General features: G+C 41.4%; 1 protein-coding gene across 2 annotated transcripts in view; it reads left to right on the forward strand.

The window, feature by feature from the left end:
* The first annotated feature begins 1,633 nt into the window (after positions 1-1,633).
* ca8 (carbonic anhydrase VIII) overlaps positions 1,634-15,400 on the forward strand; it is a 38,969-nt gene continuing 25,202 nt past the window's right edge. Inside the window, exons 1-5 of one of the 2 annotated variants that reach the window (XM_048595994.1) lie at positions 1,634-1,792; positions 2,471-2,607; positions 2,967-3,117; positions 3,747-3,938; positions 8,122-8,246. In XM_048595994.1, coding sequence (XP_048451951.1) covers positions 3,042-3,117; positions 3,747-3,938; positions 8,122-8,246 — 393 coding nt within the window. In that variant the 5' untranslated portion in view covers positions 1,634-1,792; positions 2,471-2,607; positions 2,967-3,041. Of the gene's footprint in view, positions 1,793-2,470; positions 2,608-2,646; positions 2,832-2,966; positions 3,118-3,746; positions 3,939-8,121; positions 8,247-15,400 lie in introns of those variants that run through there. The other variant, XM_048595993.1, reaches the window with a different exon arrangement.

Below are 15,400 nucleotides of genomic sequence, written 5' to 3' on the forward strand. Positions count from 1 at the left end.
CTGGTGCACTCCCTAATGTATCAGAAGCTCATGTTAATCTAGCAGATTGCTGTCAAGTGCCACTTTGTACCATTCTCCATGCCAGTATAAATGATCATCTCATACTCTTTTGAATGCTTGATAGAAGCTCTCTTCAACACACTTCCAGGTAGTGGGAAAACATAGAGATTATTGGGCATTTTATAGCATAGAAAGAGACTCTTTGGCCCATCGCATCCATGACAGTCACAAAGCACCTATCACTCTTGTCCCTTTATCATCTATCTCTAAATGATATTCTTAACATGCCATCTTTTTGTGCATTCTCAGCTTTCAAATGGCAAGAAAAAAGGCACAGAGCTGAAAGAGTACCGTAAGATAAAGGCAACTCATTTCAGTTTTTACAGATTAATAGATTGAATAATAGAATGAAAGCCAATGGTTAAAACTGTAGACAAAAAAAAAGAGCTGTGGGTGCTGGAAATCAGGAACAAAACATAGTACACGTTGAGGTAGAGACAGGAATCATCACAACATTTAAGAAGCATTTAGATGGTCACTTGGAGCACCACAGCAGAAAAGGTAAGGGGCCAAGTGCTAGATAAAGGGATGAGAGTTGATAGGTGCTTTGTGACTGTCATGGACATGATGGGCTGAAGAGTCTCCTTCCATGTTATATGGAAGTATGTTGGAGAGAAGTTCAATAAAGGCATTCAAAAGAGTATGAGATGATTATTTAAATGAAAATGACATGCAGTATTAAGGGGAAAGGTCAAGGAGAATAGCTTACGTTTATGATATTCATTTGGAGACAGACATGAAGTCTTCAGTGGCCTTCAGTATCATAACAGTACTATGATTCCTTGTGATAAAATCATCAATTTTGGTGCAGCACAGTGACTCAGTGGATAGCACTGCTGCCTTACAACGCCAGGGACCCAGGTTCAATTCTCAGCTTTGGGTGACTATCTATGTGGAGTTAGCACATTCTTCTCGCGTCTGTGCGGGTTTCCTCCGGGTGCTCCGGTTTCCTCCCCCAGTAAGGTGAATTGGCCATGCTAAATTGCGCAGGGTAAGTGGAGTAGCCATGAAAAATGCAGGGTTGGGGTTTGCAGGGAACGTGTCTGAATGCGAGGGTTAATACAGACTCGATGGGCCGAATAGCCTACTTCTGCACTGTCGGGGTTCTATAAAAATTCTGATCAACATGAGCAATTGCACAGAAGGTCATAGAAATATGTTTTTTGGTGGAAGGATTTGTGTGCGCGTGTGTGTGTGGCGGAAAGAGGGAGAGTGTTAAGGTACTGATGAAGCACTCGATGTTTAAATGTGCAGATGCAAGTATTATGTATGGCACCTTCCAGGATCTCAACTAGATTCTACATCCCTCACTTCATGATACCTCAGCTTAAATACGGAAATCAATGAACTTGGGGCATGTTTTGAGCTAGGACCAGAAGAGCCAAGTTGAGTTAAATAATTCACATTGCATTTATATTCTATACTGTGTGGGTAAACAAGACAGGTCCAATACATTTCATATTGTTGTGGTACACGTGCACTGTGTGTGAGCTCTTTCGACTTCAGTTGTTGGAATCAGCGATTCTAGAGTGGAACCACCCACTGACGTGGATCATGTAGTTTAGTCAAAATCAGAAAGACATGAGCTTGTTCGATTCTGCGAGTTTGAGAGGTGAAGATATTTTGTAAATTCACCGCAAGAATCAGAGAGTAACAGCAGGGGCAGGATTACCATTCAGGACAGATTTACAGTTTTACTGAGTATTGTCTGGCAGTTAATGGGAAGGTCCCGGTAAGTGCGTTGCAAATATTTTGGATTTAAAAACAAGAAACTTTGAAAAGCATTGGGAGGTATAGTCTCCGGTGTAATAATGTTCAGACTTCCTGCTGTGGGCCTCAGCTAACGCTTTGTAATGGGGGGGGGGGAGTTTTCAGAAAATACCACAGAGCAGCTTTTAAGCTGCACGGTTTTTCATTTGTAATTGAGATGTAAAGCCATAAAGGATGGTTATTCAGTGACATTTCTCCCTTAATAAATATCATTCTGGGTTTTAAAAATAACCGAGATTTATACTTTAGGGAGAATGATACAGGATTCTAGTTACGTCCTTTTTTACAAAATTCATCGCACTATTATTAGAGATATTCCCTTGCAATAGGGGGATAAAGTTACTCCTGCAATCTGAATCTGCCATGTTAAATAGGTCAGTTTGATCAACGACCAGAATTCAGGGTTTTTTTTTATCGTTTCCAACTGCCCTGTTAATCTGTTCAGTGACACTGTCCCTGGAACGCTAACATCGTCCAAAAGACTAACCAAGAATAAACTTTTTTTAAAAAAAAGAACCCTGTTCAGAGATGTTAGGACACGGGTGGGACCTGAACCCGGGACCTCCTGGCTCAGGGGGAGGATGGGGGGGGGGGGGGGGGCAAACGGACCCGAAACGTTACCTCTGATTTCTCTTCACAGGTGCTGCCAGACCTGCTGAGCTTTTCCAGCAATCTCTATTTTTGCTCCAGGCTCAGAGGTAGGGACACTACCACTTCGCTGGAAGAGCCCTAAATTGACCCCACTCACTAAATTGGAAGAGGTGATCCGCTGGACAGGTTAGTGTGATTGGACAGATCCTCCTGCTTTCACTGAAACCTGGGGAGTAAATAACAGCTCGCCCTTTCTCACTGGTGTCGGGGAGCAGGGGTTTTAGAGTGTAAACTTACACTGTATGTTAAATTACACAGTACAGAAACCATTTGTGGACTTGTATCAGTGTATTTAGCTTCACGTATTGTTAGGATAGAAACTGGGAGCGTGACATTTCTGCTTCTCCAAGGTGACAGATAATGAGCGGCACTATTTGTTTAGCAACTGGTCAGGTTGCTGTTTCCAATGAATTAGTGATTTGTGGAATTTGTGTTTTAAAGGCTAGATTGCTCGGTAGTTTATATAACCATCATGTTTTGGCTAGGGTACAGCTCGGAAACAGCTGGGAGCAGCTTGCACAGCGCAGTTGGGATTGTTCATTGCAGTAGCTGCCTTTTCAATGGCCGACAGCCCTTTCATTGAGGAAACCCGGCCTTACGGCTATAAGGAGGGTCTGGAATGGGGATATGAGGAAGGTGAGATCCTGAACAACTTTGTTTTAAAGTGTGCAAATGGAAACATGATATTTTGTCACCATTGCCATGCATTTCCTTCATTAAAGAAACCATATAGCCGTTCAGAGGAAGGGTCACCGGACCCGAAACGTTAACTCTGTTTTCTCCATCATAGATGCTGCCAGACCTGCTGAGCTTTTCCAGCAACTTTGTTTTTGTTGCATATAAAATTAAACTTTGCATTTTAAAACTTTTTGTTCTAATGTTTGTTTCTATGGTGAGGGATCTAACACAAACAGATATGCCTTGATACTTAAAAATCAATTCTGTTTTGGCAGTCAGCCCCCGCACGGGTACATTGTGAACTTACTTTGCAAAGTTTGGCTTATTCAGACCTTTTAAAGTCCCCCCAGTCCAAAACTGAGATGCTCAACTGATATAAGAAAATTGCATATTTGATAAAATGATAACTTGTAAGCTGTCAAACTCTTATTCTCAGAGTTAAAATTAACTTTCAACTTTAGCCTAGGAAAAACTTCTATTTGGTTTTTGAATCTAGCTTTAATTTTGTCATTTTTGAAATCCTTTTAAAAGTATGAATGCAGGTATGTATGGTGCTCACTTGATCAATGTGATTTGCTCTGTTTTAGGAGTGGAATGGGGCCTGTTGTTTCCTGAAGCAAATGGAGAGTATCAGTCCCCCATAAACCTGAACTCCAGGGAGGCAAAGTATGACCCTTCGCTATTGGAAGTACGTTTATCACCAAATTATGTTGTTTGTCGAGATTCTGAAGTAATTAATGATGGTCACACTATTCAGATACTGCTGAAGTCCAAATCAGGTATGTGAAAATATGAACCAAGTTTGGGTTGTGCAACAGATTATGAAATGTTTATTTTTGAATTTGTGCATTTCCTTCGATGCATCATTTTGTTCTTCTTCCCATAAGGTGTGATAGGAAAGCTGCCTATGCAGACGGGTTTAATCCATTCTGTTTTATTGTGCTATCATTCAGCAGACTCCTCAGCAGGTTAATATTGTGTAAGACACAGCATAAACAGGACTGTATAAAAACTGGAAGAACTGCTGATGCTGTAAATCCGAAACAAAAAGAGAAATTGCTGGAAAAGCTATGTTCTATGTTCTAAGCTCAGCAGGTCTGGCAGCATCTGCGGAGAGAAATCAGAATTAATTTCAGGCCCGGTGACCCTTGCTCTGATTTCTCTCCACAGATGCTGCCAGACCTGCTGAGCTTTTTCAGCGATTTCTCTTTTTGTTTCTGATTTAGAGCATCAGCAGTTCTTTCAGTTTTTAGTGTTTAGAGGACGTTCTTTTCCTTAATCTCATTCAGTGGAATTTCACTCATTTGGATGAAACAGTATGTTTAGTTTAGTATGTTTTCCAGAGAGACTGATTGGATTTATATCTAAATCCAGTTTTTATACCAGAATTGATCATGGCACTGGTTTAAATTTTACCCCAATGCTGTCCCACTGGAAGATGACACTGACTTAACACAATATAGAAAATTTCCCGTTATCAAATGAATATTCATTTTCAGAAGTGATTTGATTATGAAGTGGTCATGAGCTCTTTCAAGATTCAGGCTTGTATTGAGCATTTTGTGGCTTGTAAGTATATATTAAAGAATATTGAACTACACAACACAGAAAACCGTGCTTGATAAATTGTAAGCTCCTGAATGGAAATTAAAAATAAGTCTATGATCTTTGGCTGTTGATGTTCAAGACATTGAAGTAGGAGCAGGAGTAGGCCAGTTGGCTCTTCAAGCCTGCTCCATCATTCAAGAAATCATGACTGATCATCCAACTCCATTCCCTGTCCCTGCTTTTCCCTCACACCATTTGATTCCTTTAGCCTTAAGAACTATTTCTAATTCATTGCCCATGAAAACATTTCAATGTTTTGGGTTCAGCTCCTTTCTGTGGCGGAGAGTTCCACTGGTTCACTGCTCTCTAGGTGAAGACATTTCTCATAAAGACAATAATGGTTCAGATGTTTATTAAAGTTCTGTTCATTGACTTTGTTATGTCTTTAACATAAACACTTCAGAATTGATTGGGGTAGTTTTACAAACTAGCTGCAAGGCAGGCACCTCATTCACTTGGAGCACAGATCAGAGGCCAGTCCACTTACACCATAAAGAATAGAAGTAGGCTATTTGGCCCCTTGATCCCGCTCCCCCATTCAATGGAATCACGGCAGATCCAAGATTCCTCACGTCCCCATCTAGTTCTGTGTCTTTGGAGAATAGGAAATTGTACATAAATGAGGTGAGATTAGGTACTACTGAGATGTATATGTAGGCAAATAAGTCTCCTGCTGCTCACTAGTGAGATTCAAACTTGTGGAAAATTAGACTTCTTTCCTTGATGTTGAAAATCATCGTTTTCAGAACTTTTCATATTCGCCCAAATGTCTTACCATTGCCCACATCGTTCAGGGGCTGGGAAAATTCAGTCTGAGGAAACTATGATGATTCCCAAAGCCAAACCCCATCCCCAACTTTGTTTTGGGTCCACAGGCTAATCTCATTTTGAATGTTTGCAGTAAAAGAAGGTTTCTTATTCTTTACTCATTAACAAGATGATGACATCACTGGCTACGCAGCATTTATTGTCCATCCCTAATTGCCCAGAGGGCAGTTCAGAGCCAACCACATTGCTGTGCTGTAGGCCAGACCAGGTAAGTTGGCAGTTTCCTTCCCTAAAGGACATTAGTGAACCAGATGGGTTTTTCCGACAATCGACAATGGATTCATGGTCATCATTAGACTCTTAATCCCAGATATTTTATTGAATTGCCATGATGGGATTCAAACCTGGGTCTCCAAAATGTTATCCAAATCTTGGGATTAACAGTCCAGCAATAATACCACTAGGCCATTACCTCCTCAAGGTTGACAACGGTCAAAAAAAGTATCTCTAAACAATTAGCCTGATTCAATCCATTGAGTTTATATTTGTGCTCCAAAGGTCTCTCTAATGCATCCAACTGAAATTTCTAATCCATATGTATCACATCTAATCTCGTTCCTGTATTTATTTAAAACTCCTATTCAAATTGTTTTAAGACCACGTACTGGAGCAAGAGTAGACCACACAGCCTGTGCTTCTGTGTTCTTTCTAATAAATCTATAGCCCCATATTCTCAATTCCCTAACCAGGGGAAACAATCTCGCTCTCCCTTGATGTCTACATTCTTTCAAAGTCAAGATTCCCAGCTGTCTAAATCTGTAACTTTTTTAACATAATGTTAATTTTGTGACTGTCCACTGAACCTTTTCTGGGGATCACTAAATAATAACTTTTAATGTGAGGAAACGGAGTCTGGACACACTATTGTAAATAAGGCTGAATTAACAGCTTTGTTGCTTTTGGATTTGCTTCGCAGTACATCAGAATATGCATTTGGGATTAATTTCATGATACTAGTAAACCGTCAACAATTTATGTACAACCTAAACTGTCTTGTTCAATAGCCTTGAACACACATTGTTGGTGCTAGCCCAAACCACACAGATAAAACTAGTTATTAAATGACACTTGCAGAAACCAGATGGCTCCCCTCAATCACATCAGTGTACATCTGAGGAGGTGATGGCCTAGTGGTATTACTGCTGGACTGTTAATCCAGAGACCCAGGTAATGTTCTGGGAGCCTGGGTTTGAACCCCACTGTGGCAGATGGGAATTCAAATTTTAAAAAAAATCTGTAATTAAGAGTATACTGATTACGATGAATCCATTGTTGATTGTTGAGAAAAACCCATCTGGTTCACTGATGTCGTTTAGGCAAGGAAACTGCCATCCTTGCCTGGTCTGGCCTACATGTGACTCCAGACCTCCAGCAATGTGGTTGACTCTTAACTGCCCTCTGGGCAATTAGAGATGGGCAATAAATGCTAGCTTAGCCAGTGATGCCCTCATCCTGTGAGAATAATAATAAAAGAAATCTCTTTTTCTCATTGAAGATCGAAAACCCTCTTTCAAATCAGTATATCTTCTAAATCCACTTCCCATATGTGTCCTTGCTGATTAATGGGTGAACAGCAATAACTTTAGCACCAATTCTCCATGACAGAAAATGGTTCTTGTGTAGAACCTCTAGCATTATGACAATCTTTTATCTGAGGGCGTAAAAATTCCCTCTCTCTGCTAAGGTCACAGGACAGAGTCTCATTAACTCTTCCATGCCTTTACAACTTGTCAGGTTGTTCCATTATACAGTTGACTAATTGTTTTTGTAGAGTGATCATTGCTGCTTGAGAGGAAAAATGGCAATTTATGTATGACGAGGTCTTACAAATATCATTAAAATAGACCAATTTGCACTTTGTGGTACTGTTATTGATAAACTGTCATTGGCTGGGACACTCACCCCTACTTTTCTTTGAGTAATAGCTTATTTGTTTGTTCAACTAAGCTGAGGACTGTTTGATAATTCACTTGGAGTTTGGGTTCTGGATAGCATCTATAACTAATCAGAAGATTAATTGTGCAGTTGGACATTTAAGAAATTACTAATTTCCATGTGATATAAAAATAAATTACTTATCTAGATTGCATTATTATGTAGAAATTCTCTTTTTGTGTCTGAAGGAGGAAGCAAATGTATTCATATAGGGCACAATAAACCAGAAGAGAATTTGTTCTGACTTTTCTGAAGTTCTAGGTACTTAATGAGAACAGTGCTGTGTAATTTGCAGATTTAGAATCCCCACAACAACCTGGTCTACCTCTGTCACCTTTCTGATTTTATATCACTTCATTAAGGCACTATTTTTAACTTGAATAGGATGAGTCTATTAGCCTACTTTCTGGACTATTTTATGACCTGGAAAAGATAAGTTTTACTTTAAGGTGTATAAATTCAGCTCAGATTAATGACCCTGAAGAATTTCATTCTATGTTGACTGCAGATGAAAATATTTTTGGTGCAAAATTTTCTGTGGACAACTGAAGTTTTACATTGAGTGTATAGAATTTTTTTGATTGTTTACAGTTTTAACTGGTGGCCCGCTGCTTGGAAATCATGAATATGAATTACATGAAGTTCGATTTCACTGGGGCAAAGAGAACCAGCGTGGCTCTGAACATACTGTTAATTTTAAAGCTTTTCCAATGGAGGTAAGTATCAGACCAAAACAGACATTTGTGAATTGTACAGATTTGTAGTGGAATGCATGAAGTTTAAGACACCTCTTTTGGAAATTGTAAAACAAAACAAAGAACTGCAGATGCTGGATGTCTGAAAAAAAAACCCAGAAATTGTCAGAGAAACTTCACTGGCCTGGCAGCATCTGTGAAGAGAAAGCAGAGTCAACATTTCAAGTCCAGTGACCCTTCCTCAAAACTGAAAGTTAACTCTGCCTTCTCTCCATGGATGCTGTCAGACCTGCTGAGTTTCTCCAGCAATTTATGTTTTGGTCAAAAAAAAATAGGAACAGCAGGAGGCCATTCGGCCCTTTGAGCCTACTCCGCCATTCTTCATGACCATGGTGGATCACCCAACCCAATAGCCTAATCCTGCTTTCTCCCCATAACCTTTGATCCCATTCACGCCAAGTGCTATATCTAGCCGCCTCTTGAATACATTCAGTGTTTTAACATCCACTACTTCCTGTGGTAATGAATTCCACAGACTCATCACTCTTTAGGTGAAGAAATGTCTCCTCATCTCCGTCCTAAATTATCTACCCTGAATCCTCATACTGTGACACCTGGTCCTGGACATACCTACCATTGGGAACATCCTCCCTGCATCTACCTTGTCCAGTCCTGTTAGAATTCTGTAAGTCTCTGTGAGATCCCCCCCTCATTCAACTGAACTCTGGTGAAAATAATCCCAACCTAGTCAATCTCTCCATGTACATCAGTTCTGCCATCCCCGGTATCAGCCTGATAAACCTTCGCTGCACTCCCTTGAGAACAAGCACATCCCTCCTCAGAAAAGGAGACAAAAACTGTACAAAATATTCCAGGTGTGACCTCACCAAGGCCCTGTACAACTGCAACACGTTCCTGCTCCTGCACTTAAACTCTCGCAGTGAAGGCCAACATACCATTTGCCTTCTTTACCTGCTGCACCTGCATGCTTACCTTCAGTGACTGGAGGAGTATCCAATCGAAAGAAGTTTCTTAATGCATTGTGGGGAGTCAATAATTTATATTATTTCTGGTTTTTCAGAGAAGTGCTGGCATTTCTCAACTATTGTTGAGAAATTAGGCACTGAATCCTGTAAAGCTTAGCTGTAACTTTTTTTTGAGTTGCTTTTTCCCTTTTCCACTCTATCCCCTCCCAAATGTTCATAGATTCCTGGCATTAGTTCAATAATTTAGCTGGTTTCTACATCTTGTTGTTATGTCCTCACTTGCTTTTGGATGTGCATTGGTGGTGGGGAAAGGGACGTCACCAAAGCAGTGTGAGGTCTTTATACTTGGTATCCCAACTTGAAGGCCTGGAGATTTAGAATGTGTATTTGAAAATGAAAGTTATTGATAACTAGCAAATAAAGAAAAAAGGTACTGCTGACAGTCCTTGATAGTGCAGCCTTGAATCTCCACTGCGTTTTATCTGGCAACAGTAAAAATGATTTGCTCTGAAGTGGCCCCATGGAGCATTAAAAGGTCACTCTCTTACTCTGTTTTATTTTCAAAGAGTCAGTCACTTAATCGGGCTATCTTCAAATAGGGCCATCTATTCAACAGAACAGTCCCTAAAGTGGGAACTTTTAAATTATAGCTTCATTTAGAACAAAATGGGGACAATGAATGACAGAGCTGGAATATCAGAATCAGGTGACAAGATTCTTGATTTTGCAAACCTCACTGAAATAATAAATAACATATTTTATGAATGGTCATGTCGCTCCAGCCAAATCTATTTAATGCAGGTTCAGGTTTTGGCCGTATTTTACAAACCAGCTCAAGTTGTTGCTTGAAAACATGCGAAGCTATCGGGGTGACTGGGTTATTCAGTATTCCATTCTATATTGGGGATTTACTTGCCTGTAGCAGAAAACGATGCAGTGGGAACGTGTTGACTGAGGAGCAGGTTCACTGAACAGCTAGAGGGTCTGTGGGGAAAATCACTGAAAATAACATCTTATCCTGGCATTGTACTGAATGCAAGTATCTGATGAGTTTGGAAAAAAGGTTGCCCTGTATTATTGTTCTTTTGTATTTTGGCTGAATACTTGGCTGGGAAATGTTTCATGAATGCAGGAAGAATAAGCATTGTCTTCACAAAAATAGAACATTCTTGCAGATTTGAAATAAGAACATAAGAACCAGGAGCAGGAGTATGCCATCTGGCCCTTCGAGCCTGCCCCGCCATTCAATAAGATCATGGCTGATGCTTTAATGGACCCAGCTCCATTTACCCGCCCGCTCGCCATAACCTTTAATTCCTTTACTTTTCAAAAATCTATCTCTCTTTCATTTTGCCCTAAAAACATTCAATGAGGAAGCCTCAACTGCTTCATGGGCAGGGAATTCCATAGATTCACAACCCTTTGAGGGAAGAAATTCCTCCTCAGTTCATTCCTAAAAGCGCTCCCCCTTATTTCGAGCTATACCCCTTAGCTGTAGTTTCACCCGCCAGTGGAAACAACCTCCCTGCTTCTATCTTCTCTATTCCCTTCATATTTTGTGTTTCTCTCAGACGCCTCCTCATTCTTCTAAATTCCAATGAGTATAGTCCCAGTCTACTCAATCTCTCCTCATAAACCCGACCCTGTCAACACCAGAATCACCCTATTGAACATCCTCTGCACCCTCTCCAGTGCCAGTACATCCTTTCTCAAGTAAGGAGACCAAAACTACACGCAGTACTCCAGGTGTGGCCTCACTAGCACCCTATACAGCTGCAGCATAACCTTCCTGCTTTTAAACTCAATCCCTCTAGCAATGAAGGACAATATTCCATTTGCCTTAATTACCCACTGAACCTGCAAACCAAAGTTTTGTGATTCATGCACAAGGACACCCAGGCCCCCCTGCACAACAGCATGCTGTAATTTTTCACCATTTTAAATGATAGTCCATTTTGCTGTTATTCCTGCCAAAATAGATGACCTCACATTTACCAACATTGTACTCCATTTGCCAGACCCTTGGCCACTCACTTAACATATCTATATCCCTCTGCAGACTTTGTGACCTCTGCACACCACTCATCTGTGCTGTACCACTCATCTTAGTGTCATCCAAGAACTTTGATACACTACACTTGGTACCCAACTCCAAATCCATCTATGTAAATTGTAAACAACTGCGGACCAACACTGATCCCTGAGGCACACCACTAACTACTAATCACGAACCAGAAAAGCACTCATTTAACCCCATTCTTTGCTTTCTGTTAGTTAACCAATTCTCGATCCGTGCTAATACGTTGCCTGTAACGCCGTGCACCTTTATCTTATGCAGCAGCCTTTTGTACGGTACCTTGTCAATGCCTTTTGGAAATCCAGATACACCACACCCACCAGTTCCCCGTTTTCCACTGCGCTTGTAATATCCTCAAAGAATTCCAGTAAATAAGTTAAACATGACCTGCCTTTCATGAATCCATGCTGTGTCTGCCTGACGGGACAACATCTAATCCAGATGTCTCGCTGTTTACATAGAACATAGAAAATAGAACAGTACAGCACAGTACAGGCCCTTCGGCCCACGATGTTGTGCCGAACTATTATGCTACTAAGATCAATCTACCCTGCATTTTACTATCCTCCATGTGCCTATCCAAGAGTCGCTTAAAAGTTTCTAAAGTATCTGACTCCACTACCACTGCCGGCAGCGCATTCCACCCGCCCACCACTCTCTGTGTGAAGAACCTACCTCTGACATCTCCCCTATACCTTCCTTCAATCACCTCAAAATTATGCCCCCTCTTAATAGTCATTTCCGCCCTGGAAAAAAGTCTCTGACTATCCACTCTACCTATGCCTCTCATCATCTTGCACACCTCTATCAAGTCACCTCTCATCCTTCTTCGCTCCAATGAAAAAAGCCCTAGCTGCCTCAGCCTTTCCTCATATGACCTTCCTCCAGTACAGGCAGCATCCTGGTAAATCTCCTCTGCACCCTCTCTAAAGCTTCCACATGTTTCCTATAATGAGGTGACCAGAACTGAACACAACATTCCAAGTGTGGTCTAACCAGAGTTCTTTAGAGTTGCAGCATAACCTCACGGCTCTTAAATTCAATTCCCCTGCCAATGAAAGCCAACACAACACCACATGCCTTCTTTACTTGGGTAGCAACTTTGAGGGATCTATGGACGAGGTCCACACTGCCGAGAATCCTGCCATTAACCCTGCATTCTGCATTCAAATTTGACCTTCCAAAATGAATCACTTCACACTTTTCTGGTTTGAATTCCATCTGCCACTTCTTTGCCCAGCTCTGCATCCTGTCAATGTCCCGTTGCAACCTACAACAGCCCTCCACGCTGTCCACAACTTCACCAATCTTCGTGTCATCAGAAAACTTACTAACCCACCCTTCTACTTCCTCATCTAAGTCATTTATAAAGATCACAAAGAGCAGAGGTCCCAGAACAGATCCCTGTGGAACACCACTGGTCACCGAGCTCCAGGCTGAATACTTTCCATCTACTACCACCCTCTGTCTTCTATTGGACAGCCAGTTTTGTATCCAGACAGCCAAATTTCCCTGAATCCCATGCTTTCTTACTTTGAATGAGCCTACCATGTGAAACCTTATCGAATGCCTTGCTAAAATCCATATACACCACATCCACTGCTCAACCTTCATCGATATGTTTTGTCACATCCTCAAAGAATTCAATAAGGCTTGTGAGGCAGGACCTGCCCCTCTCAAAGCCATGCTGACTATATTTCTAATCAAACTGTGCTTTTCCAAATAATCATAAATACTATCTCTCAGAATCCTTTCCAATAATTTGCCCACTACAGAAGTAAGACTGACCGGTCTGTAATTTCCAGGATTATCCCTATTCCCTTTCTTGAACAAGGGAATGACGTTTGCCACCCTCCAATCTTCTTGTACTACTTCTGTGGACAGTGAGGACGCAAAGATCATTGTCAAAGGGGCAGCAATCTCTTCCCTCACTTCCCGTAGGAACCTTGGATGTTTCCCGAATGGCCCGGGGACTTATCTATCCTCACGTTCTTCAAAATTTCTGGCACATCCTCTTTCCTAACATCAACCTGTTCGAGCATATCAGCCTGTTTCGTGTTGTCCTCACAAACATCAAGGTCCCTCTCACTGGTGAATACTGAAACAAAGTATTCATTAAGGACCTCCCCTACCTCCTCTGACTCCACGCACAAAATCCCTCCACTATCCCTGATTGGCCCTACCTTCACTCTGGCCATCCTCTTGTTCTTCACATAAGCATAGAACGCCTTGGGGTTTTCCTTGATCCTACCTGCCAAGGTTTTCTCATACCCCCTTCTAACTCTCCTAAGTCTATCCTTCAGTTCCTTCCTGGCTACCTTGTAGACCTCTAGAGCCCTGTCCGATCCTTGCATCCTCAATCTTAAGTAAACTTCCTTCTTCCTCTTGACTAGATGTTCCACATGTCTTGTCATTCCAAGGTTCCTTCACCTTACCATCCTTTCCTTGCCTCAGCGGGGCAAACCTATCCAGTACCTGTAGCAACTGCTCCCTTAACAACCTCCACCTTCTTCCTTGATTATATATTCAAGCATTTTCCCCACTGCAGAAGTTAAGCTCATGGGCCTACAGTTACCCACTTTTTGTCTGCACCCTTTTTTTTGAATAGTGGTGTCACACTTGCTGTTTTCCAATCTGCTAGAACTGTCCCAGAGCCCACTGAACTTTGGTAGATTAACATGAGTGTGTATTTGTTATTTCCCCTGCCATCTCTTATAGCTCCCTGGGAGGCATTCCATTCAGGCCAGGAGACTTGTCTACCTTTACCCACAGTAGCCTACCCAACACTACCCTAAATAATCCTGAAAGCAGTCAACAAAGTGTTGATTAAATGTAGTTTCAAAAAACTTGTTTACAGTATTGTTTTGGCGGCTGAGGATGAAGAGACCATTTCTTTTAAAAAAAATACAAAAAGATATTCTATTAGTTCTTGTAAATAAATTTAGACATTGAGGGAAAGGCAGGTTTATGTAAGTCAGCGATTAGGCTGCAGTTGGAGAACTGTTTGAAGTTTTGGTACTTCATTAGGGGACATGACATTAAAAGTCATAGAGACTCGAAAATATTGAACAAATTGCTGGAGAAACTCAGCACATCTAGCAGCATCTGTGGAGAGTAAAGAGTTAACATTTCAGGTCCAGTGACCTTTCCACAGAACTGATGATAGCTTGGAAAAGGATGGATTTTGTATAGAAGATGGGATTGAGTAAGAGTAAATGGTAAGTGGAGATAGAGAACAGTTCCATAGACAAAGGAGTGGGTAAAGGTCAGTCTGGGGGAATGAATAACTGCTAATGAGAGCTATTAGTGACTGACAATGGGTTGTGTGTGGTAGCAACCCATGTGATGTACAGGGGTTGGGGTAAGGACATGGCCTCAAGCCACAAAATAGTTGAACTCAACATTAAGTCCAGAAGGTTGCAGGGTTCCCAAGTGGAAAATGAGATGCTGTTCTTCCAGCTTGCACTGACCTTCACTGGAGCACTGCAGCAAGCCTGAGAGAGAGATGTTGGCTGGGGAGCTGGGTGGTGTATTGAAGTGGCAGTCAACTGGAAGCCTAGGGTTTTTTTTTGTGGGCAGAATGTAGATGTTCTGCGAAGCGGTCACCCAGTTTGACACACTGAGCCAGACTGATGATTTTTTTCCTGACAATGAAGTCATGTAGGAGGAGGAATCAAAACCATTGTATCTGGTTCTGTGGTTACTATTAGAAAGGAATTAAACTAGGGGAGCACAGACCCATCCAACTAAGAACACTAGAGAGCTCGTTGTCAACCATGTCAAAGTTAGAGGCAAGACAAGAAAGACAGGGACAGCTATCTTATGTGACTTTGCTGTAGTTCCAAAACAGGTTTCCGTACCTGAAGGATTTGGAGGTATTCAGGCTTGGAGTTCTGTGGAAAAATGGAAATGGATTTGTAAGGTGAACATGCATTCCAGTGTGATACTGCAATAACCCCTAAAATTACAGCCAGCAATTAGGGGTAAACCACTGGGTAACACGTGACAATCTAGTTAGTAACGAAAATTGAAGAATGCATCATGTGAAAAATGTTCTCTGGTTCTTAGATGATGCAGTCATTGTGCGAGCATTTTTGACCACATTAGAAATG

This window comes from Rhincodon typus, chromosome 4 (assembly GCF_021869965.1).
Source record: "Rhincodon typus isolate 14 chromosome 4, sRhiTyp1.1, whole genome shotgun sequence".
NCBI lineage: Eukaryota > Metazoa > Chordata > Chondrichthyes > Orectolobiformes > Rhincodontidae > Rhincodon > Rhincodon typus.